Source organism: Dama dama, chromosome 25 (assembly GCF_033118175.1).
Source record: "Dama dama isolate Ldn47 chromosome 25, ASM3311817v1, whole genome shotgun sequence".
Taxonomy (NCBI): Eukaryota; Metazoa; Chordata; class Mammalia; order Artiodactyla; family Cervidae; genus Dama; species Dama dama.
In genome coordinates, this window is record NC_083705.1 from 64,252,419 (window position 1) to 64,277,502 (window position 25,084).

At 54.6% G+C, this 25,084-nt stretch overlaps 1 protein-coding gene across 2 annotated transcripts in view; it reads right to left on the reverse strand.

Moving 5' to 3' along the window:
• Positions 1-514: 514 nt before the first annotated feature.
• Positions 515-25,084, reverse strand: part of TRIO (trio Rho guanine nucleotide exchange factor) — a 353,621-nt gene continuing 329,051 nt past the window's right edge. The window contains exons 44-57 of one of the 2 annotated variants that reach the window (XM_061129325.1): positions 24,884-24,934; positions 24,594-24,671; positions 23,461-23,652; positions 21,450-21,627; positions 18,188-18,993; positions 13,983-14,230; positions 12,046-12,184; positions 11,041-11,068; positions 10,679-10,841; positions 10,276-10,397; positions 8,891-8,969; positions 6,790-6,990; positions 3,399-3,537; positions 515-2,917 (exon numbers count right to left, since the gene is read on the reverse strand). In XM_061129325.1, the coding sequence (XP_060985308.1) occupies positions 2,369-2,917; positions 3,399-3,537; positions 6,790-6,990; positions 8,891-8,969; positions 10,276-10,397; positions 10,679-10,841; positions 11,041-11,068; positions 12,046-12,184; positions 13,983-14,230; positions 18,188-18,993; positions 21,450-21,627; positions 23,461-23,652; positions 24,594-24,671; positions 24,884-24,934 (2,973 nt within the window). In that variant the 3' untranslated portion in view covers positions 515-2,368. Of the gene's footprint in view, positions 2,918-3,398; positions 3,538-6,789; positions 6,991-8,890; positions 8,970-10,275; positions 10,398-10,678; positions 10,842-11,040; positions 11,069-12,045; positions 12,185-13,982; positions 14,231-18,187; positions 18,994-21,449; positions 21,628-23,460; positions 23,653-24,593; positions 24,672-24,883; positions 24,935-25,084 lie in introns of those variants that run through there. The other variant, XM_061129326.1, reaches the window with a different exon arrangement.

A 25,084-nucleotide genomic window follows, 5' to 3' on the forward strand; every position in this document is an offset into this window, starting at 1 on the left:
TCCAGGCAAGAATGCTGGAGTGGGTTGCCGTGCCCTCCTCCAGGGGATCTTCCTGAACCAGGAGATCGAACCTGCGTCTCTTGTCTCCAGCATCCGCAGCTGGTTTTACCACTGGTACCACCCGGGAAGCCTTTCAAGTTCTTAAATCCATCTGAATGTTAGTTTTGCTTTTCTGTGGCCAGTATGTGACAGCCTTTTCCTTTTTGGATTCTGTGTTCATTAAGAACCAAGTGCCTTAGTTACTCTAACTGGGACAGGCACAGCTTCTCTGTAAATAGTCAGCTGATGTTCTGGGTCACAGGCAGGTTTCTTCTGAGTCTGGGTTGTGAACAAGTCTGCAGGAGCCTCACCAGACTCCCTTTTCTGGATGTGGCCTACAGCAGGTTCCCAATCCAGAATACTCTTCTCCCCACGCCCCTCCTGACTCAGCAGAGGCCTCCCCTTCAGGGTTTCCCTCATCCATCTCTTTTTGATTCAACAGTGACCAATTTAAATAAAAGGTCTAACACAAACATCAGGCAAATATGTTTAATTTTTTAAAATAACTGATGGCAAAATAAAATATTTACATCACATCATACTGTGTAAACATGTAAGGTCTCTGTACAAAGAAATATACATGCAAAATAATGTAAAAATTTAACTGAAATAATAAAAGAAACAATACACAAATAAAAGTTGTGAGGTTACGAATACACATCCAGTTTTGAATCCAATTTCTTTTAAAAAGTTTCTGTACAATTTTACAAGGAACAAACAAACAAAAATTCAACAAAAGAATAAATAAAAATACATTGGAAGCTGCAAAGCTTGAACTATGCCAGTTTATGGCTGAAGACCCAGGTGTCTGGCTGGCTTGGGAAGCGGGCTGGTCTTTTTTTTAAAGTGTACTTCACACAACAAAGATAAAAAGACATCCAGAAAAATTCAAGCGTGCCCAGAAACCCAGCGTCTTTTGTTGAGGGCCTCCCACACTACAGTGCCACAGACATCAATGCCAGCCTCGAGGCGGCTGGTGCCTAATTGGCTTTTATTTCTTACCAAAATCTCAAAATCCAGCCAATTTTTGTACAGAAAGTTGAATGTCAAAAAGTCTAAAAAGTAGGAAATGTCCAGACTGATTTTGGGAAAAAAAATAATACTTTGGCATTCTGAATAATAGCATAATAAAATTTAAAACATTACCCTATTATCCAGTTTTATATTCAGAGTATGAAATCACTTTTTACAGTCCTCAAAACTGACAAATTTCACCAAGAGTTGTCTCCTTGAACCGATGGCACAGGGCTATGAACCCCACCCCCCCACCCCGCCCCCGACACACGCACAAAACCATAAATCTCACTGTACGAATATGTGCTTTTTCTATATATTTATTACAGGTACAACAGAGGTCTTCATAAATAGTTGCATAAAATGTTAAAGCCACAACATTGCACATGATATGAAATAAAACCAAAAAAAAAAAAAAAACCCCAATGAGTGCATTTACAGTATTTTCATCTGACTGTATACTGCTCAACAATCTGATTGACGGCTTAGGGGTGGGACACGGCGGGTGGGGAGGGGGTAGCAGGGCAGGACCCAACCTGACCTCCTTGTGGATGGGCAGACCCCTTGAACCCCCGCTAAAGGAAGCCCCGGGCGGTGGGTGGGAAGGCAGGGGTGGGGAGAAAGGACAGACCGAAGGCAGGACCAGTCTTATGTACAAGTAAGGCCTACATTTCATCAGAGCAAAACGATTCATTCTATTTTTATGCAAAAGTTTGAGGTTGAATGCACATTTCAGAAGCCCAGTCTGGCGTCCTGGCGAGAGGCACACAGACGGGGTAGCTGGAAAAGCTCAGAGCCAGGGGGACCCCCGAGCTGGATGAGGCTGCCGCTGGGGGTAGGGTTGGGGGGTGGGGGTCTTCCCCAGAGGTGTCCAGTATCTTGTTTTGTTCGTTAACACCAGTGGTTGAACATAGGCATTTGTTTCCTTGAATAAATCCTGGAAAATGTTTTCAATTTGCAAAATGCTATTTGTGTTCATTTAAAAAAGTTTCTTTTTAATTGTTTTTTTTTTTTTTTTTGCAGAAACCTGAATAAAAGACTGACCCAGCAATGCTGTCTCCGCTCTCGCAGAGTGTTCCAGAAGGCCTCCACCCCCCCACACCCCACAGGGCTTGTGGCCCGAGTCCCAGGCAGCTGCAGGGCACGGCTCGCTTGGGAACGCACGCGGTGTCACACGACGGGACAATCGGGCAGCGGACTGCTTACATCGTCGTTGGTTTGTTGTTTTCTCTTCCAAAAAAAAAAAAAAAAAACAAAGTCAGATTTAACGGCTGATTGGCAGGTGAAAGAGAATGAGAAAGGACTTCAAGACAGGTCAAACTCGAGGCAGAAGCCTGCTCTGTAAGAAGTTTTTCATGCTACGGATAGGTCGAACGTCGTTCTGGTGTTTGCGCCGCTCAATGAAGGAGGTCAGTCTGGACGTGTCGAGGACGCCCGCGCCTTTGCCGTGGCCGTGGCCCGCCTGCAGCCACCGCTCCTGGAGGGCCAACGCAGCCGAGGGGCGCTTGGCGGGGTCCTCGTGCAGTAGGAAGCACACGAAGTCCTTGGCCCTCTGGCTCACTCCTTGGAAGTAGTCCTCTGGGAAGCTGAAGTCCAGGCGGCAAATGTTGAGGCAGGTCTCTTCCACGCTGTCGTCCAGGAAGGGAGACACGCCGCTGAGAAGCACGTAGGCCAGCACGCCCACGCTCCATGTGTCCGAGGTCAGGGAGACCGGGTTCCCCAGGATGATCTCGGGGGCCGCGAACTCGGGGTTCCCCAGCAACGGGTGGATATGGTAGGTCGTGTTGAGTTGGACGGCATCTCCGAAGTCGGCCAGCTTGATGGTCGGCTTGGCTGAGCTCTGATCCACGAGGATGTTCTCGGGCTGGGAGACATGACAAGACAGCCGTCAGGGAACTCCCACCACCCCGCTCTTGGGCTGGGGCTCTCCAGGAATCTATGAGGCCGACTGTTCAAGTGCGACACAGACTCACTGCTGTCTGGGACTTCCAAGGGACTTCGTAGCCACTGTACAAAGCCTGGGATTCACTCTCCTTCCTGGCATCGACGGCTACACTGCGCCTCCTTGCCTCCATCACCCTGCCCCGTTCCCACCCCAGGAACTCTATGAACTATCTGCAGATCTGACATGTTAGTCTACTATGTTCCGGTTTGTTTACATTACTGAAAAGCCAACTCTAGAGCAGAGACTAGACATCCGCGTTCCCATCTCCCACCCCCTGCGACTCTCCTGGTTCCTGGGGGGCTCCTGGCCTGGATCCAGGGGACGGCCCAGGAGCGTGTGTCGTGTCCCAAGTGGATGCGCTGAGGCCACCTGGCGTTCCCATCCCCGGGGCCCCGCTCACCTTTAGGTCCAGGTGCGCTATCCTGCAGTTGTGAAGGTATCGCACGGCTTCCAGAACCTCCCCCAGGTACGCCCGGATCTTCCCCTCCGTGAGGTTCCCCCACCGCACCACGCAGTCCAGAAGCCGTCCCTGGTCGGCCCTGTGGAGTGAGGGGCGTGCGGCCGTGTTACAGGGTCGGTCGGTCACTTTTAGAGCGACTGCCACGCACACCTCACCTCTGCACCCGGCTGCCAATGTCCCAGCAGCGCCTGGGGACCACACCTCTACCTGGAGGCAGAGCAGGATCAGCAGAGTGACGCCTTTTAACGTCATCGTGGAGGAGAGTGGGGAGCAAGACAGCCGGAACCCACACAGGGAACAGGGAGGCTGAGATGGGTGCACCCAGGCGCCCCCGCCACCCTGCCCCAGCAGGCCTGACTCAGACCTGCTCCCTGGACGTGAGCATATGACCTGGGCGACTGCCTGGCGCACAGTAAGCACTCTGCTGGGGAGGGAATAATGTGAGACCACCTCCCCCAGCCTCAGTCTTGCCAGCTGTAAAATGGGGGATGTGATGGCTAAATGAGAGAATATAAATAAAGTGGGCTTCACGCTAGACTCAGAGTCTGCCTACTGTGAAATCACTTTTAACTTTAAAGAACCCTTATACAGAGTTGCCCTGTGCCAGGGACTAAATGCTTTCTATCATTTGCTTAATCCTCATGACAGCTCTCTGGGAAGAGTGTTTTATTGTTCCCCTTTTATACAGATGAGGAAATGGAAGCATGGGAAAAGTATGTAACTTCCCCAAAGTCACACAGCTTGTAAAGGAGGCTGGAACTGCAAGGAGGTGGTCTGGTTCCGGCCTCTCTGAATGCTGGGCTGAGCTCTGTCGTCTCTTTGCAACACAGAAATTTACAGGAAGATCAGCCAACTGTCTGGTAATGACAAGTGATCAAGGGAACTTTGGTAGGAAGTCGTTTGTTATGAAAACAAATCCCATTAACAGTATGATGAGGTCCGACCATTTAGTTTTCCAGTGGAAAGAAATGACAGCTGAATGCACTGCAAATGTAAACCGGAATTTGAGGGCCTGAAGGAGATTCTGACGAGGAGTCTAGGCCTCTTTGTCTTGCTAAAATTCCCTGGGGGTAGCTGAGCAGCAGCTCTCAGGCATCAAGCGTCTACAACCAGGAGGCACGTTCCCAGGCCCTGAGGGCCCACAGGGGCCCAGTCTCCACCTGGACACCACCTGAGCCCCGTAACAGCCCTTCAGGCAGCGGAGACGCGCCAGGAGCCGAGGCTGAGATGCAGGCCCCGGTCCGCTGACCCGCCCTCTGCCCAGGACGCAGCGTCGGGGGAGGCTGGGGAGGGCCGAGGGGCCAGCGATGGGGCTGAACAGGCTGAACAGGTTCCAGCGGGACCCCCGCGGTGGGGAGACTCCCGGAACACCCCCTCTCCTGGGGGGTCGGCGGGGGAGTGCTGAGGCCGGCCCTGGGCCCCGGGGCAGCGTGTCTGTGAGGAAACAAGACCAACGGAAAGTCAGGAGCAGGGCCTCGAGGGAGCCCTGCCAGCGAGGAGCAGGTCCCCGCCGCTGACTCTGGGAGACTCGCTTTCTACAGCGACTCGGGAGCTAGGAAATGGCGCAGGAGGTCTGCTTGGGCCAAGGGAAGTGACGCCATAAACCCAAGTGAGTGCAGGAAGTGACTCCCTCTTAAAAGCAGGACAGGAGTTTAACTTAAGCTCAGTGATGAGATGTTTGTGAGAGACCAGAACGTTCTAGGGGCCGGGCTCCCACGCTGGCTTTACTGACACTTTGGCCCAGAGATTCTGTGTCTCAGGCCGTCCTATGCTGTTGCGGGATGTCGAGCAATGACTTTGCCGAATACCCCCGGGGGCAAAGCTGCTCTTGGCCGCGGATGCCTGCTCCCAGGTCATAAGTTCCACACTCCTTATCTTTAAACCACTCACGTGTTTCCCGAGAAAGCACACAGGGCCCGGTGAGTGTCACAGGGACCCACGCCCTCCAGGGGGCGCTCTTCAGCGAGGCGCACCTCACCCTCCCATCTAAGCACCCTCTGCAGGGCCTGACAAGCTCTGCGAGGGACTGGACAGGCCCCAGGCCTGAGCTGGGAGCCCAAAGCGGCAGACAGGAGCAGGTCTGACTCAGCCCACTCCAGGTGCCCCCCAGCCTGGCAGACACACAGGATCAGGGCAGCCTGAGGTCACGAGTAGGGGTGTGGTCTGCAGAGGTCTGGCCTTGAGGGAACCTGGTGGCATCGCCAGGTTGGCTGAGACCCCATGGGAGCCTGGGTCAGGGTGGGGGGTATTTGGATGCTAGGTGTGCGCCTCCGTAACAGGCAGCTCATACAGAGACTGTATATTCCCCTCTGGTATCGCTGGAAAGCTCTAAAACTGTGGTCTCTGATAGGAGACATGTTTTCAGAAGTTCTGTGAATTCTAAAATCCCAGTTCCTATCCTTCTGAGACAATAAACAGCAAGATCACTTGGTGGTAGAGCTAGGGGCTAGGAGGAGGGAAAGTAGGGGGGGCAGGGGGGAGGGGAGGCTGGGGGCCAGGGGGAGGGGGGCTTGGGGCCAGGAGGAGGGGGACTGGGGGTCAGGAGGAGGGGGGCTGAGGGGGGGCTAGGAGGAAGGAAGGAAGGGGGGCCTGGAGGAGGGGGGCTGGGGGTCAGGAGGAGGGGGGCTGAGGGGGGGCTAGGAGGAGGGAAGGTAGGGGGGCCAGGGGTCAGGAGGAGGGGGGCTGAGGGGGGGCTAGGAGGAGGGAAGGTGGGGGGGCCAGGGGGAGGGGGGCTGGGGGCCTGGAGGAGGGGGGCTGGGGGTCAGGAGGAGGGGGGCTGAGGGGGGGCTAGGAGGAGGGAAGGAAGGGGGGCCAGGGGGAGGGGGGCTGGGGGTCAGGAGGAGGGGGGCTGAGGGGGGGCTAGGAGGAGGGAAGGTGGGGGGGCCAGGGGGAGGGGGGCTGGGGGCCTGGAGGAGGGGAGGCTGGGGGCCAGGGGGAGGGGGGCTGAGGAGGGGCTAGGAGGAGGGAAGGTGGGGGGGCTGGGGGGAGGGGAGGCTGGGGGCCAGTGGGAGGGGGGCTTGGCGCCAGAAGGAGGGGAGAGGAGGGGGGCTGTGGGCCTGGAGGAGGGGGCTGAGGGAGGGCTAGGAGGAGGGAAGGTGGGGGGGCCGGGGGAGGGGGGCTGGGGACCTGGAGGAGGGGAGGCTGGGGGCCAGGGGGAGGGGGGCTGGGGGTCAGGAGGAGGGGAGAGGAGGGGGGCTGGGGGCCTGAGGGGGGGCTAGGAGGAGGGAAGGTGGGGGGGCCGGGGGCCAGGGGGAGGGGGGCTGGTGGCCAGGAGAAGGGGAGAGGAGTGGGGCTGGGGGCCAGGGGGAGGCGGGGCAGAGCGTGTACGCACATCTCCAGGACCAGCACGTAGCTGGTGGGGGTCTCGAAGGTGTCCAGGAGGCCCACCAGCAGTGGGTGCTGGAGGTTCTGCAGGATCCCAAGCTCGTGGGTGACCTGGTCGCGCTTCATCAGCTTCTTGTTCACAAACTTAGTGGCCACGGCTCGTTTGGTTCCTTTCTGATCACATTTCTTCACGACGGAGAATCTGCCCCTGGAAAGCAGGTGGGGAAGATCACTCTCAGAGTGCGCCGAGCGCCGAGCGGGTCACGGAGGAAAGACCCCATTAACCCAGGTGGACGGGACGCGCGCGGCCTCCTGAGCCGCGGCCCTGCTCTCCCTGCCACAGCAGAGGGGCTGCGGCCGCACGACGGCCCGAAGGGAGCCGCCCGCGCCTGCGACTGTGTCTCCCCCTCCTGGGACAGATGGAGGCGGCTGTGTGACTTCTCCACTCTGACCTCTGTCAGCAGAGACCTCAGGACGGCCCAGGCAGCTCCCACCTCCGCTCTCATGGAGACCGCTCCGCACCGTGTGAAGACGCGCGGTACGGCCGGCCCAGCGGCTCCTGCCACCCCACGCCCCCCGCTTCGGACAGCAGAGTCTCCTGCCTCACCAGGCCTGTCCTCCCGTTGCAGGGCGTGCGTGTGGGGCTGCTAACTCACCCGTCTCTAGTCTGTGGTCTCTGGGCTGCACCCAGTGAGCCGCCCCGGGGAAGCCTCAGCTGCACCCTGGCCGGATCCAGGTAACAGGGCCTTGGGCCCTCAAGTCTGAGCCTGCTGCCCTCATGGGATGAGATTCGGGGCTGGGAATGTGAGGGACAGATATAACTCTATGGCCAGGGGCAGACTGGGGAGGGTGGGCCGTGGGCACGCTATTTGGGGCTCCTCCTCCCACAGACCATGCCATGCCAAGCTTAGTCGCTTCAGTTGTGTCTGACCCATGGACTGCAGCCTGCTAGGCTCCTCTGTCCATGGGATTCTTCAGGCAAGAATACTGGAACAGGTTGCCATTTTTTTCTCCAGGGGATCTTCCCGATCTAGGGATCGAACCCACATCTCTCATGTCTCCTGCATTGGCAGGCTGGTTCTATACCACTAGTGCCATCGGGACACCCCCTCCCACAGACAGGTGGAGTCTATTCTCCTCCCTTGAATCTGGGCTGGCAGGTGGCTAGCTCCGTCCACAGACTATGGAGAAAGTGCTGCTGTTGGGCCCCAAGAGGCTGCGGCTCCTGCTTCTGCGCTCCTGGGATGCTCTGCCATCATACCAGGAAGCCCGGGGCGGGCGTCTATGTGCAGAGCGGCCGCAGACACATGGGGGGCCAGCTGACCGAGCCCAAGAGGGACCAAGGGAGTAACTGCCTTGTCAGGGGCACGTGGCACGAAGTGATAACATCGCTGCTCGGGACAGCAGGGCTACGCCTCGTGTGGCGACAGAGGACTGACGGGCATGACAGACGACTGACCGACACATCAGGCTGATCCACCCAGGCGGCGCACGGATCCGTGGAGCTGGCCACTCCAGGGATACACCCAGGAAAGGCCACTGGAGTGTACCCCTGGCCGCTGCGGGGCTTCCCGGGAAGCTTTTAAACAGGGACAAGCTGGGCGGTCATGCTTCCGACCCCCTTCCTGCCACATGACGTCCTGCCAGCCTGAGCCCTGGCTGCCATCTGCAGACAAACATCCCTCTTTGGGTTGAAGCCCCCTCTTGGTTCGTGCTATAAATCTCTAGGCACTGCCGAGACCTGAAGGGCAGCTTCAGCCTCCCTCAACAGGATTCCACGAACTACGTCCCACCAGAAAGGGTCTGCGACTCTCCCCCGGATCCCCTGAGGATGGGGCGTAGCCAGAGCCGCCCTGGACGCAGAGCCGGAGAGACTCCATCACGTCACTGGACGGCTCATGGTATACAGGCTTAACTCTCGCTGGGCGCCTGCACTGGACCTGTTCTCTTACTTCCTCAGTGCTTAATATCGAAAGGCAGCTACAGTTACACTCCAGATGCAAAACGCCTAACTTCCAGCAGCTGGCAGAACGTGCCAACTTCCTCCGTGTGCTCCTACTGTCTGTCGCTTCGCTGGCTTGGGAGGGGCCCCGGGTGTGCCGCCGTACCTGCCGAGCTCGGCCACCTCACTGTAGAAGCAGTCAAAGTTGTCCTTCCAGGTCACCACGATGCCGTCACTCCCTGGACCTGCAAGAGAGGAGCATCCCTGAGTCTGCTGAGCGGGTTGCCTCTCAGGCGGAGACTGGAGCCCTGCGTTCACTTCGGTGGCCGGAGGGGCTGCTAAGGGTCTGAATGGAGGCTCGAGGGAATGGAGACAGACCAGAAGGATAAGGTCCACACTGCGTGTGTGCTGGGACTCAGTTTGAGACAGAGACGGATTTAGTGATGGAAATAAACACATGCTTGCTTTTCCATTATCTTTCCACTCGCACTTCCGAAAGCCTAATGAAGTCTTGTGTCTCTCAAACTTCCTTGCTTCACTAGTGACTTACTAAAAAAAAAAAAAAAAAAAAAAAAAAAATCACCTGTATAATTTCTGTGACACCTCTTAAAAATCAGAACACTGGTTATTCTCTATGGTCAAATTCAAGGTTTTTTTTCCCTTTCTTTCTTATGCTGTGAACCCAAGAGGAGAACCCCTCCTTTCTCTGACTTGAGGTTAAAATACATGGGATTAAAATACAGGGGATAAAAGTTCTAAGACGATTCTATGTACTATCTACACATAGAGCACTCCTGGACTCAATTCACCTTGGAGTTGTTCTATTTATTCTTAGTTTTTTAAAAGTTTATTTAATTCTTTAATTTTCACTCCTGGAAGTGGCTTCCTATAGCTGGTGTGGCTGGAGGACCCAAGAGAAACCTCAGCGGCCCTGCATCACATGGCGGCCTCCTGTGAAACGGGAGCTGGGAATCGGGTGGTATGTGGTTGCTCACTAAGCATCTACATACATGAAATGCAACAAAAATTCTAAAAGGCCTAAGATACAGGTTCTGCCTCCAGCAGTTCAGAGTTGAGCAGAGGAGCGAGATCAGGCCTTTCTGGGAGTGTGTTAGTCCCATCAGGGTCACCTTGCGCTCAAGGGCTGGGAGGACCCACCCTCCGGCAGGACTGTAGGGTCTAGGATGCACACAGAGGCTGCACAGGACTCACCCACACTCCCCTCTTTCTTTTCCTTCTACATGAGACCAACTCAGAAGAGGTCCTCTTAGCATCAAAGCATCAACTGAATACTCAGACAGGGAAGAAGTTGGAGACGAGAGTGTGTTTTGAGTTCTAAGAGAACAGAATGCCTTGCTTCCACCTGGCGGCTGGCATCAGAGGCTCATGAGCTCAGTGGCCGTGGGCAGAAGCCCTTGCTGGGCACCACCCCTGCCCCCGGTCACCCTCCCAGGCATCCCAGAGGCTGGCTGGCTCCTCGCAGCCCCCGGGTGACTCGCCATGCCTCTCAGGACTCGTCGGCTGTGTGGGGGAGCTCGGGGTATAGCTCACCTAGAACCCTCAGGCTGGCCGAAGACGAGGCTGACCCCATGTCGTTCACCGCGATGCACGTGTAGATGCCGTCGTCCTCAGTGGTCACACCCACGATCTTCAGAGCGGCCTCTCCCAAGTCGCTGCAGCAGGGGAGGGCCCAGGGCGTTCACAAAGGCTTGCCCCGACCCCCACGCCAGCCCCCCAACCTCTCTCCTGCGGTGTCACAGGAAACGAGGTGCTTCAGTGCTGATGGGCAGTTTCAAGTGGGATTCCAACCCTAGCTGCCCACCCAGGGGACAACACATCCCCTCAGGGGAGGCGTCTCAGGGCCGAGGTAACCCAGGGAATCAACCGTGGGGGTTCTGGTGGAACGAGGTCCTGCTCACTGCCAGAGACCCGGACCCCTGGGGGCCTCCCTCACCTGTAGGAGATGCTGTAGTGACCGTCGTTGTTCAAGGTGTTGTGTTCAGGGCCCTTCCAGGTGATGGAGGCCTTGGGGCGGCCGCAAACCCGACATCGAAGAACAACGGTCTCGCCTGCCTCACACGTGACCTCACTCAAGGGGATGACGAATTCTGGGGGAACTGCGTGAGAAAGGAGTCAGTGAGGCCAGTCGTCCGGCCCCTGCCCGGCGCCCACCAGCCTCCCCCAACAAATGAAACGAGATGCTGCCCAGGCGCAGAGCTCCACAGAAAACCTGGGTCCACAGGATAAACTTGAGTGTCCCCAAATGCTCCCCAGACCTATACTCTGAAAGACCAGAAGACAAAGAACAGGACTCACCGTCATATATGTAGTTGGGATTGAGAAGCTGAAATGGAAAAACCACACAGTGATTAACCAGATACACGAGCTATTTTGAGATATGTTGCTTTCATTCCAGGGTTACAGTTATTTTTGAAAGATAAGAGGAAACGTGATATGGCTTGCCTGGGTATCAATCGAAATCGACCACGCTCCCACTGCCTTTGAATGCACTGGGAAGCTTCGTGTCACCCAAATGTAGTTTTTCCTTCTACTCACAAACACAAAAAACTCAGAGATGCCCCCTCTTCCCATCCTGTGAGCTGAGTTCAGAGGGTCCCTGGACCCCCTCCTGCAGAACGGCCAGAGCCCTGAGCTGGGGGCTTTGAATTCCCCTCAGGAGATACTGCCTTGTTTTCCAGGCAAAACCCACACAGGTTTAAGGCAATCTGATTCCAGGAGTCATGTGGGCTGGAGCACCCGCCAAGGGAATTCACTGCAGCCAGTGAGCACTGGACTGGGCCATGGCTGCCCTGAGCTCTGTCTGCTTCTGAGGATTCAGAATCTGTCTCCCTGGCGCCTCACGCGATAAAGAATCTGCCTGCAATGCGGGAGACTGGGTCCCATCTCTGGGCTGGGAAGACTTCCCTGGAGGAGGAAGCGGAAACCCACTCCAGTATTTCTCCCTGGAGAATCCCATGGACAGAGGAGCCTGGCGGGCTCCAGGGCATGTGGTCGCAGAGAGTCAGACGTGACTGGGGGACTCACACTTCACTGGGAACAGAGCAGTGTTCCTCCTGAGCCACGCATACGCCCACTGAGGGCCATGCACACCCACGTACCTGCTGCTCAGAACACCTAAGCGTACCTGCGCCTCTCTGACCCCATGAGCCCCCTCCAAAGCCCCTTGGGTCTGCTCACAGGGCAGAGGGAGGCGGGTCGCTGCTGGGCAAGGCAGGGCACCAGGTCCATGACCCCTCCTGGGCCGGGGCCAGCCCCTATCGCTTCCTGAGGTGCACAGGCTCCTGACGACGCCGTGCTCACCTTCACAGATACCTTGTTGCTCAGTCCTTCCCGAGACTTCCGGTAACCGTTCTCTAACTTGCCTTCCCGTTTGCCGTCTTTATCTTTTTTCTCAGATTTTTTCCTTAAGCGGAGTGCTGTGTGCCAAGATGTTGACTTCCTAGGAGAACGACATGTCGTTAGTATCACGCCTTCCTGGCATTCAGCAAATGACTCCTGGAAGCATCAGAGAAGCTCGCTGAGAAGCGTCTTATGTGGACACAGGATGACTGAGATTCCTTTAGCAGCAGTGATTGCTGCTAAGGAAAACTCTGCGATTTCCACAGATTAAGACCGACAGCTTCCTAAACCAAATTTTAAATATTAAACTATAAAGATGTCTGTGATGGTTAATTTTATGCATCAACTTGACTGGACCTAAATATTTGGTCAAACATTAATCTGGGTGTTTCTGGATGAGATTAAAATTGTAATTGGTTGACTGAAGTCATCTGCCCTCCGTGGTGTGGTAGGCCTCGCATCTACTCAGTTGAAGGCCTGAGTTGGACGGAAAAAGCCCGCCTCCCTGAGCAAGAAGGAATTATCCAGCATTCTGCTTGCACCACTGGTTTTCTGCTGGCCCCAGTGCAGATCTGAACTCACCAGTATCCGTAAGTCCATTTCCTTATGTTCATAATAACCACTCCCCAACCACACACACCCCTACTGTAACTATTTCTCTGGAGAACCCTAAAACACAGCCTGGGAATATTTCTGGGAAAACCAAGTATAAAATAGGATTCTTCAACAGTGTACTAGAATAAAATATTCCCGTGCATCAAGAAGAAACAGGGCAAGGGACTCTTGTGGGAGATGAGCTCTTTGCAGGCTGAACTCAAGCCTGGATGTCTCATGGGGTGCGGGTGCTGAGCCGAGAGGTTTGGATGCAATTCTGGAATGCCAGCCAGGCTGGGCTGCAAACCCGGCCGGGGTGCAGCCATGACTGGAGGGGAAGGTGACCACCAGTGATGCGAGTCTGGTCTTTTGGGCTGAAGTCTTTGGAGGCTTACAAATCACAGTTCCGTAAAGCTTCCACTCCCAGAAACTACATGGCTGGCCTCTCCCGTCGTCAGAGAGACTCAGGGAAGGGCAGAGTCGGAAACCAGCACCTGAATTCAGGCTTCTTTACAATAACGTTTAATGCAGCAAATTTGGTTTCAAGTTTCCTGACTGAAGTAATCGAGCATGTGTAAGGCTTGATGATAACAGCATCCCGTGATCTTTAGTTGCAGCTACAGAACGAGGTTCTTCACTGATGCACCCCCAGCATACCCGTTATATGTTAGGGGGCTGTGGAAAGTCCTCACCCCCTACCCAAGACCTCTGGGAACTAAAATACCATCATGCTCTATCTAGCGGCTTAAAAAAGCCATGTGTGTGTGAAAGCAGGTTATTAAAAGAAACCATCAGAATAAGGATATCAAACCAGTCCATCCTAAAGGAAATTGACCCTGAATATTCATTAGAAGGACTATCCGGAAGCTGAAGCAATACTCTGGCCACCTGATGCAAAGAGCCGACTCACTGGAAAAGACCCTGATGCTGGGAAAGATTGAGGGCAGGAGGAGAAGGGGATGACAGAGGATGAGATGGTTGCATGGCATCACTGACTCAATGGACCTGAGTTTGAGCAAGCTCCGGGAGATGGTGATGGACAGGGAAGCCTGGCGTGCTGCAGTCCGCGGGGTCGCAAAGAGTCGGACACGACTGAGTGACTGAACACCACCATCGCCACCACCACCACCAGCGTTAAGTCTGAGAGATGCACGCCACCCCAACCATCACTATGTGGTTCCACACGGCGCTTAGACCTGAACGTGGTCCGCAGAGCGCAGCGCACCTTTCTCTCAATGGGCTTCACCCTCCCAGGGCCCCCAAGGCCTCTTCCGCGCTCAGCCCTCCCCTCGCCCCCCACTCACTTGAGAGTCCCGTCAGGGTTCTCCATGATGACTGCGCTGGTGTGCCCCAGGACGAAGCCCGGAATCCAGCCCTCGGCTGCGGGGCACTGGTCAGTGGCGGCTCGGAACACCAGAAACATGTTCTGTTGATTGCTGGCCAGAATTTGAACGACCTCTCCTTGATAGACGTTTATCTCATCCTCCTTCACTGCCGTGTAGTCGTGTGTCACCAACATGGTGGAGATGCTGCTACTGCTGCTGCTTTCACTCTGGAGGGGGGGAGACGGACAGAAAGGCAGAGCAGAACTGAAAGGGGGTCTGAGGACGCCAGCGGGCTCGTCCGCGTGCTGACACTCAAGTAACTGACAATCAAGATTTCTCTAGAAGCAATTTAAGGATAATCTAAAACGACAAGAAGGCCACAGCGATGGCGAAACACTTTACTCTTGGAAGCTTGATTATTTCTGGTCCATCTTCCTTACACCATCAAGGGGTCAGCTCATCCTCCTTTTAACGCCATGATGGGTTCTGTCTATGTCACTGTGACCATCATGCTCGTTTTAAAAAGCATTAAATTAAGAAGCTGCAAGGAGTAAGCTCTTCAGTTCACTGACAAAGCAGGTCATGGCAAGGCCTCCAAAACTCCCAGACGAAATGTTCTTTGAGAACACGTTCCAGAATTGTGCCAAGCTTTTTGCATCCTTAGTCATTTCCACCTTTTTCTTTCCTAAAAGAAGAACGCGGGATACCTGAAGAGTAAGCCAACCACTGCTCTGCTCTCACGGAGAGTTACTCTGCCTCCTTTATGCTTCCCGTGGTGGGTGGCCCTATGAGCTCGCGTGATTCCTGGGTCCTGAAGACATGCCGCTGTCCTGGGTACGTTCAGCATCGTGGAGCAGCAGTGGACACCGCTGGCCCTGTAGCTCAGGTTTCAGGGACATCCCTGGCGTGCAAAAGTCTATCTTCCCCATATCTTGGCATCCCATTGGGACCCAAACTCTTCAGGGCACAACTGTGCCTTTAGTATCCATCACACTGACTGACATGTGTAGCAGGCACCCAATAAAGGTTCAGTAACTCAGTCAATGAGGTGAGACTGCAAAAGTTAAACAAAGATCATTTCTTAAGGCCGTCTGCTCAGGTGTACAAGCTGAAGTGGTGTTTGCTGCAGACTAGCAGAAACACAAAAGGTATTTGTCCCAAGCTGTCATTTACCAGGTGACCCCTGTCCCACGGGAGGAGGAGGAAGCGGAGACCTCCAGATCCTCGTCCAATGCCTTCTATCAACAGCTGGGACGTGGAGAAGGTGTCAGGAGCTGCACTGGTGTGTTCTCAGAGGCTCCCACCAACGATGCCGTCTGGATGGCCATGGCTTCTCAGGACTCGGATGACACTTCCCTCCGCTGGACTCTTGCATGCCTGGGACAGGTCCTGGGTCGGTGTAGACGCGACACTCAGAAACCTTGCCACATGCCTGTCAGCTCTGGGCTACTGAGCTGCTATGACACATTGGAGCAGACAGCTGACCACTGTCAAGGAGCCTGCGTGCTGGGAACTCCAGGGGCCAGGGCTCTGGGCCCGCAGCGGGTGGTGAAGTTAAACACAACGGGGTGGCCAGGGGCTCGGTCCCGTCATGGCTGAGGAGTCCGGTGCCTGTTCCTGTTCCTCCGGGATGCCCACGCTGTCCACGTCGGGCTTTGGCCTCTGCACACTCCTTTATGCAATTTTATCCCGTCAGCATGACTTACATAGCAGCACCCCACAGTTTTGAGACTACAAAGCCACATTTGCCAGAAAACATGAACAAAAACCAACTTCTGTGGCGTAGCCATGTTTGGTCATGTAGGTACCAGCCTTTGTCTCATAATTTGAGCATTCTACCACAATCATAATAGCTCTTAGTAGTTTCTGAAAACCTTCTATGCACCAGCCTAAGTATTAGGCATTTAAAAATCTATCTCAGCCGATGCTGCCAGGCACCATCCTCGCCCTCTGAAGAGTGGAGGTTAGAAATTTACGGGGGCCACCCGGTCACCAGGAGGAAGGCAGGGCTTGTCCTTTCATTGCTGCCTGGGGGGAGGGGGTGGGCGCAGGGAGGTCGTGCATCTGTGTCTGGGCGCTGGCACAGTCACTGTATAGGTTGACACATCCCCCACTCAGGCTCTCATCAGAACTTTCCAAAAGGTGCGCATTAAAGGAGGAAGAGGGACCTAGGCTGGGGTTAGGCACAGCTGCTGGGCTGTGACCACAGACAGCGTCACGGAAGCAGAGGAGGAGGGAGGAGGCTGCTGCTGACCTGCCAAGGGGCTGGGACCGCCGGAGTGGGTGGGAGAGGACTGGGCAGAGGCGCTTCTTAATTGGGATGCTTAATAAGAGTCCTCGAGGAGACTTTTGAATGCCTGTGCTAAGCCTCTAGGGGTCTTCTCATGCCTCCAGGGCATTTCTGTAAGGCCCTTGGACTCACTTAAAACACTGGCAATTTCCCTTTCCAGCTAACTGAGCACATTAGAAACAGCGAAAGGCAGAAACAGGAGGCACCTTTTGCAACCTAAACCCTGCCAGCACGTGTGCTAGGCTGAGATCGAGCATCCTGGGGGGACTGGGGGTGGGGGCACTAACCGTGGGCGCTTACAGACACACAGACCCCAGCCCTGGGTCCTGCACTGGGGCGGGGGAGGCCGTTCCTTCTGAAACACAGCCCTCCTCAGGTGCTTAGGGGGAAAAGCGTCCAGGTTCGGATGGGCTCAAGGGCTGCTCCCTGGCTGATTCCCAGGGGTCTCAGCGGCGAGGCCGTGCCCGCACCCTGAGCTTCATCTAGGTGCCGCATCACTGGGCCTCTGCATCTTTGCCTCCAGCTGACGTTGCGTTCAGATGCCCACCTGCATATAGAGCATTTCAGAACTAATAGGCGATGGGGGGCCAGGCCACTCTGCAGGACATGGTCAGGTACCACGACCAGGACAGTGGTGATGGCCACAGCAGAGGATGCCTGCCCTCACCACTTCTTTTTGAGAGTGAGGCTGAAAGGCTAATAAACGTACCAAGAACCATTTCTCGATTTCTTCCTCAATTACACAGAAAGATTGCGGTGAACAAAATACACGAGGAAAAACAGGAGGAGAGAACAAGGCCAAGTCAACCCAAACAAGGCATTAATGAAAAGTCCAGAGGAAAGAGAGAAACATGCAAAAGCCAGATTGCGTTCTTTTTTTTCGGATAAAGAGAGACAACAGACCCTTTCAGGGAAATGTATTTAAAAATTTATAAAAGGATCAAACATACACTCATGAGAACAGTTCTATCCCCTCACCACATGCTTTTAGGGAGGTGTTACGAATCGGATTCATCAGCCCGTGTAGGAAACAGTCGGGGAGGACAGTGATGAAGCCACAGGATGGGAGGGGAAAGACCCACCACCGCAACCCCGGGGCGGAGAACGAGGACAGAGACTGGCGAGGCCCCGCAGCGCCCCCTGCTGGACAGAGCCTGGCGCCCTCACTCCAGCCTGCCTGCGCCTCCGCTCCCAGCCGCCGGCCAGAGCCCAGCATCCAGAGGCCCTTAAAGCAGTCTCTCTTCCCGTGAATCGTGTGCAGCTGTTTTTGTTTTTGGGGGGTGTGTGGCGGGGAAGGGCAAATATTTCCACTGGAGAGATTCCTTCCCCTATTTGTGCCAGCTGCGTTTGCTTTGAGCTGCTCTTGGGCATTTCTTGAGTTTTTTTGTTTCGTTTTGTTTCCAGCAGATGAGTCAAAAACGCTGCAAAGATTAATTTAAGGCATAAAAGGGCACAACCAAGCGATGAGCAGAAAGCTTAAAGACTGTATACAGGTTTCAGTTTACGCAGGAGGTAGACGGCAGGACATGGACCCCTCTTTAAAAAAACAAAAAGTGCGAGGAAAGCAGGGGCGGCGAGAGAGAGAGGAAGTTCCAAGATACTCGGCTGGTCGGAAGATGTGAAAAGCTCAGAGATGCTGCATTCATTCGGAAGGTTAATGGTCTGCGTTCCCCGTTGTTAGCGGACACAAAGCAAGGAGCGAGTTAGTAGAGACCCGGGGCGCGCCGTCCGCCGGGAGCAGGTTAGCGGGCGTCCCCCGCCGAGTCCGCGGCGCGGGAGGCCGAGGAGGAGCCGGAGGAGCCCGGAGTTAGTACGAGGACAGCGGCGGCCAGGCAGGAGGTTTAGAAGAAGAGCCGCGGGACAGAGGCGGGCGCAGGCGGCCGGGCGCTCTTACCCCGTTGCTCTGGGTGGACTGCACGGACTGCTCGCTGGCCGAGGAGCACGTGCTCATGCGGTCCGCGTCCTTGCCGGGGGCCGCGTGGCGCCGCGCCTGCCGCTGCAGGGAGTCGCTGTCCCCCGGGAAGGTGAAGGAGCCGGGCCGGCTGGCGGGGGAGGCGGGCACAGAGCTCCAGAAGGAGCCCCCCTTCTGCAGGGGGCTGCTGGGGGGCAAGGGCTCCTTGCCGAACGGAGAGGGGGACGCGGCGGCGGCGGCGGCGGCCAGAGGCGAGTGCAGGGGCGAGGGGGCCCCGGGCCTGGCCTTGCCCAGCGGCAGGGGGCCCGGGCCACTCCGCGGCGCCTCCTTGGCGGCTCCGTCCTGTGGCGGCGCGCCCCCAGACGACTTCCGGGGGCTCTCCAGCACCTTCATCTTGGGGATCGGCTCGGCGTCTCGCTCGGGACCGTCGGGCTCGCTGCCGGGAGGCGCCCTGCCGGGCGGGCCTGTGCCGGCCTCCGGGGCGGGGCTGCGGCTGGGAGGAGGCGGTGGCGGGCCCGGGGTGCACGTACCTGACATCTTGTCTGCCTCTGCCTGGCTCGAGGCTGCAGAGGAGACCAGCACGGGGGAGTGGTGTCTGACGGGCTGGGGGATGCGGGAGGGTCTGCTTCTGCTGGAGCTGCCGCTGCCGCCGCCGCCGGGGCCACCCCCGCCGCCGCCGTGGTTGCTGCCGCCGCCCCCGCCGCTGGGGGCCCCGCTGCTGCCCCCGCCGCCGCCGCCGCCGCTGCCCCCGCTGTGGTTCCTCTGATATTCGATGGGTGATGTCAAGGCTGCAAGGCACGCGAGAGATTCCGTCAGGGCACCGAGGAGGGGACCGTCACAGGGGCGAAGAGGGCACGACTGCCCCAGGCTCACGTCACGGGGGGTGGGGAGGGGTGTCCACCATCGCCCAGTCACCTGGATCTGGGGACACCCACCCATCCGCCAGGCAGCGGGCTGGCTCCACCCACCAGGGAAGGAAAAAGAAAAGGTCTTCGATTTAACTGTGCTTGTGTGCTGAGTCGCTCGGTCCTGTCCTACTCTTTGTGACCCCACGGACTGCAGCCCACCAGGCTCCTCTGTCCGTGGGATTCTCCAGGCAAGAATACTGTTAAGTATGAACGAGTTAAACTGGCTCTATCAAGGGCAGTCTGCAGGTCCCAGGGAGGACAGGTGAGGAGCAGGCTGGAGGAGGTTTCCTGCTTCTTCCAGGAGCAGCCAGCACAGCCTAAACATTTCCACCTCCGGGGAGAAGGAGAAGAATCAGCCCCGAGCATCCCTGCAAACCACCAGGGTCCCAGGGAGGCCCAGGGCTGCTGGGGAAGCTCAGCTGGGACTCCACAGGTACCAGCTGGTTCCCACAGGGGGACAGTTGAGTCCAGCGGCCACAAAGCAGAAAGCATCGAGGCAGAGAAGAACCTGGCTGGGGGTTACCACCGGCGGAGGCGGTGTTAGGGACCACCTCGGGGAACGTGCTCCACAAAACCTGGGGGATCATGAAGCTGTTCCGTCTCTGGGCTTAGTGAGTTAGCTACGTCATCATCTGGGAAGATGCAGGCAAACACTAGCACAAGTCCTTGAGTGGGGCATGGCAGCCCACTCCAGTATCCTTGCCTGGAGAATCCCATGGACAGAGGTGACTGACAGGCTACAGTCTGTGGGGTCACAAAGAGCTGGACACATTGAATGCCTAAGCACAGCACAGCAACACAGATCCTTGCAGAGCTAAATAAAGCCTCTGCGAGTCGGACAGTCTAATGTAGCCCCTTCCTGCCTGGGAGACGTCGGGCAGGTGTTAAGGAGTATCCTGGAGTCAAACGACCTGTGATAAGCCGTGTGGGCCACAGCCCCGCGTAGGACTGAGGGGAGGGAGAGGTGGGCCAGCAGGGCTGGAGCCCCCACTCCAGCCCCGACCTCTGTCCGCCCTTGGGAGCAGCGTCTTCAGCATCTCTGGGCTGAGAGTCCAGGGGTGAATGGCGTGGCCCTCTCGTGCCTGTGATTCGGGAAGCAGCTCAGTTCATTTTAAAGAAGATGGTCTAAGCTTAGAGGTTTCCCAACAGTTACATGTTGCAGACTGGTGTTCAGTGAAGCACTCAAAAACAACACATTTAAAGAGATCTGCGTTCACTCACAGCCACGGGAGGGGAACTATTCTTCCCATGCAGGGGAACTGTCCCCCTAATCCCCCCAGCCCCAGCCATCCAGTTGTAATTGCACACACAAGAAACGCTCCGTCAATGGCCTAGACAGGAGCCTGGAGTTAGCACTCGGCTGATTACCCTCAGCCAAAAATGCCATGTAACCTTGACCTTTCTCGCAGTGCTTGTGTTCCTGGCTCTTGAATGTCACTCGAGGTGTGGGGCTGGTTTTATGTGACAGAGAGATTACAGTGTCCTGTTGGACCAGGGCGTAGATACAGAACATGGACATGGAGAAAAGGACAAAGACAAGACATCAATGCGTATCTAGTTCTCACTGAATTTTTGATGCTCTTCAGTAATCACTGAATTAAAACCAGAGTGGAAGGCAGTGGCCCTAAGGTGAAGTGAGCAGATTTAGGTCAGGGATATAAAAAGTCTAACTGTCTGCAATGTAAGTTCAGCGTGGTCTCTCTCCTTGCAGAGAAGACCTTTCCCTGGGGTGTTGGCACCTCACTATTGTCCTGAGTCGTACTGGATTATTATGGTATTGCTCCTCTATAATCACTTGTGTCATAGAAGTGGGAAGGAAAAAAATGCCTTGTTTTTAATAAGGAGGGCAGTCTAGATGTACCATGTGGTAGAACATAAATTTTAAAGTTGCACACAAGAATGTCTCCAACATCTCTGGCCAATTCCGTCTGCTGCCTTAGTCTTTCTCATGCATTCCTTTCCCAGGATGGGCTCTGGGGCACACGTGCTATGGGAGACCGTGGGACAAAATGAACCGGACAGTGGTAAGGGGCTCACAGCCAAGAGCCAGATGGCTGCTCTGTGTCCCCACTCTGCCACCAACAGCATATGGGTCCTGGAGCAAATTACAAACCCACCTTGTGCCTCAGCTTCCCCATCTTTAAAATGGGAATAATATCGGGACTTGCTGCTTCGGGTCATTGGGAAGATGAATGAAGCACTAGGTGGGCAGTGCTTGGTATAGTGTCTGGTCCACAGTAACTGCTCAGAGAGTCCTGTCACTACTGTTCGTATATGACAGGAGAGAGATAAGAAATAAAAATGTGTACGTTTTGGAAAGTAACCACACACATTACCGTTTAAAAAATTGCACTGGTTTTCTAAAATCTGGTTGATTTCATGGATCCATGTCTGCCGGACACTTGGACTGGATGAGTGCAGGATGAAGGTCTCTACCACGTCACCCGTCCTCGATGTCAGAGCAAACTTACAGGGATCATTTTCCACGTTTTCCTCCAGGCAAAGGCAGCTCACCTTAAAAAAAAAAAAAAAAAAAGCATTATTCACAATGGCCAAAAGGCAGAAACAAACCAAGTGTCCATTAACGGATGGATAAATAATCAAACGTGGTCTGTATACACAGTGGACCATTATAGAGCCTTGAAAAAGGAAAGACATTCTGTCAATAGGCTATACCATAGGTGAGCCTGGAGGCCACTGAGCTACATGAAATGAGCCAGGGGGAGAACGCCCAGCACTGTGATGATTCCCTTTGGATGAGGCACTTGGAGTATTGTTTAATGAGGATGGAGTTCTACATTTATAAGATGAAAAGAGTCCTGGAGATGGATGGTGGTGATGGTTGCATGACAAGTGTGAATGTACTTAACACCAGAGGGCTGGACACTGACAAACGGTTAAGATGGTAAATTTTATGTGTCGGGAAGGTCCCCTGGAGAAGGGAATGGCTACCCACTCCAGTATTCTTGCCTGGAGAATTTCATAGGCAGAAGGAACCTGGTGGGTTATAGTCCATGGAGTTACAAAGAGTTGGATATGACCGAGTGACTGTTTTACCACAAAACAAACAAAAAAAACTAAAGCACATTTATTCCCACTGGTCAAGTGCAAAGTAAAGTTCATCTGGGGTCAAAATCGAAACCACCACTCTTTGGTTGAGCTACCATTTTTACTACTGCGAAAATCATTATCTCGAAGCTTTTTAATCATTCTTTTAACTCTGGTATATGGGGATCACCAGGAATTTAACGAGTAGCTTAAACAATTAACTAAAAATGTTAATCTGCTGGGACCTCAGGTCTCCTCTACCTCACTCTTGGTTTCCCCTTTTACAGGGCTCAGGGCCATCTGCAGTCTTTGTCTTTTTCTTAGTCAGAGAGCAAGGCACCCTGGGGCAAAGACTGCCTGCCCTGCCCAGCCCTACAGCCCCTGGCCTGGTTCTGAGTGCAGAGAAGATCCTTGCTGAATGAAGAAGAGAAAAAGGTAAGCTATATCCTCTCCAAATCCATGTCTCTGAACTTGAATAATTCACGTGGTCCTAGAGAAGGTAAAGCAGAAAAAACCTAACAAAGGTGAGGTCTTCTCGTGGTGGTAAAAATGAATGCTGCAGCCATACGTTCCCCATCAGCCTCTGGGGAACTCAGACAGTAGAGGATGGAGTGAATTTAAAGGGTCTGACATGTGTTAGAAAATTCTCTAAATATTTAATAAACTGAAGATCAGGATTTGTTGCTGTTCAGTCTCTAAGTCGTGTCTGACTCTTTGAGATCCCATGGATGGCAGCACACCAGATTTCCCTGTCCATCACCAACTCCTGGTACTTGCTCAAACTCATGTCCATTGAGTCAGTGATGCCATCCAGCCATCTCATCCTCTGTCATCCTCTTCTCCTCCTGCCTCCAAACTTCCCCAGCTTCAGGATCTTTCCCACTGAGTCAGTTCATCAGGTGGCCAAAGCACTGGAGCTTCAGCTTCAGTCCTTCCAATGAATAGTCAGGGTTGATTTCCTTTAGGATTGACTGGTTTGATCTCCTTGCAGTCCACGGGACTCTCAAGAGTCTTCTCCAGCACCACAGTTTAAAAGCATCAATTCTTTGGCACTCAGCCCTCCTTATGGTCCAACTCTCACATCCGTACATGACTACTGGAAAAACCATAGCTTTGACTCTACGAACCTTAGTTGGCAAAATAATGTCTCTGCTTTTTTAATACGCTGTTTAGGTTTGTTGCAACCTTTCTTCCAAGGAGCAGGAAAGAGCAGGACACGTCATCATTAAAAAGGACACATTTTTTCAGCATACCAGGTATACGCATTAGTGCTTGAGAAAATAGGCAAACACGAGTTACCTTGATACTGTTCTTGAACAGGAATCCTGGCATGGAGAAGCCCTTTTTTTTATCCAGCGGCTCGCTGAAAATGACGATCTGCTCGAAGAGGAACACCCGCCTCTCTTTGCAGCGAGGCAGCAGCCCCGTGTCCTGGTCCGTGACCAAGAACGTGTCCTGCAGGAGCAGCTTGCCCTGGGCCACGATCTTACCCTGGAATGTGGAGAAGGGTGCAGAGGAACAGAAGAAAACACTGCATTCAAAGTTAAGACACAGGAACTTTTGTTCTCTTTAGTTTTCCTCCCACAGAATGATGTATTTTTCTGGTATTAATTTATGGAGTGTAGACATTTCTTTTAGTATAATGAGGTCTTAGCTCCAAAGAGAAAAATCATCTAAATAAAATTCTTGCCAGCTCTTGTGTAAACCACTGGCCTCAGTTACAGTCAGAGACGGAAAGTGGATGGAAGGTGTAGTTCGCAGTGGAAGCGTGCTTCTCCAGGGGCGGTCCACGGCCGGGCGCCACTAGCATCCTGGGTGGGACCCACTCACCAATGCACAGGAGCCCTCCAGGAGAGCCTGTCTGTGTTTTTTTTTTTTTTTTGAGAACCCCAGCACCAGCATGTTAAACTAAACCCACTCCTCTAGCAAAACAGTAGGCAAGAAAAATAAAAACTCCTGTCTCCTTACTCGACAATCAAACTGAAAGGGAAAAAAAAAAAGGATTCTGGGCTCTGGACATCCTCAGGATGCTAGTAGGCAGTATGTAATCTGAGGGGTCTGGCAACTCACAGAGAAGTCTGTGACTAAGGGGGACCCCAGGGACCTGGAGTCAGGCTCCGGGGGCTGACAGATGACAGATGGACGGGCCCCTGTGCATCGTGCCGGGGAAGGAGGCTCGCTCCTCCACAGCAGAGGGCCCTGGAGACAAGAGCAGAGGCCTGCCTGCTCCCGCCATGAGGCGCTGGGCTTTGAGCAGGGGAAGGTCTCCCCCAAAAGCTAATCAGATGCACCCAGAAAAGCTGAAACATGGTGTCACTCAGGGTGAGGGACAGCGAGAGAAGACAGCAAACCAAGCAGAAAGAATTGGCTTTCTGCAGGTGGCGGCCAAGCATCCCAGACAGAGCAGTAAGTTTAAAGAGGAGCCACATTACGTCGAAGCCTTGCAGCCTCCCGACGTTCATCATGTCGTTGCAGCGCTTCGGGACGACGCACATGACCTCCACGGCTCTCTGCGGGGCGGGCGGAGCGGGGGAGCAGAGTGAGCCTTCAGTTCTGGGGCCAGGCTGGAGCACCAACCCTCCAATCTCCCCTCTTGTTCAGTTCCTCCCCTGCCCGCCCCCGAGTGGACTGACGGCACGCCCAGGGCTCGGGAGACACCCCCCCTCCCTGGCCCCCCCAGGGACAGGCTGCTTCAGAGACGCACCCAGCGGGGTGTCAGTACCTCTAGTTCTGATGTATCCAGGCTGGCTTTTTTGGAATACTTGAGGAAGTCCTGTTGGAGGAAGACAGACACAAGGGCATGACAAGGGTGATGGTCACACAGCAGTACCCTTTCTGCTGAACCAGGATGCCAGCCACTGGGCCAGTCTCGTTTTTCTCTCCCAGTAACACAAAGATAAGGTAAGATATCCCCAGGCGGACC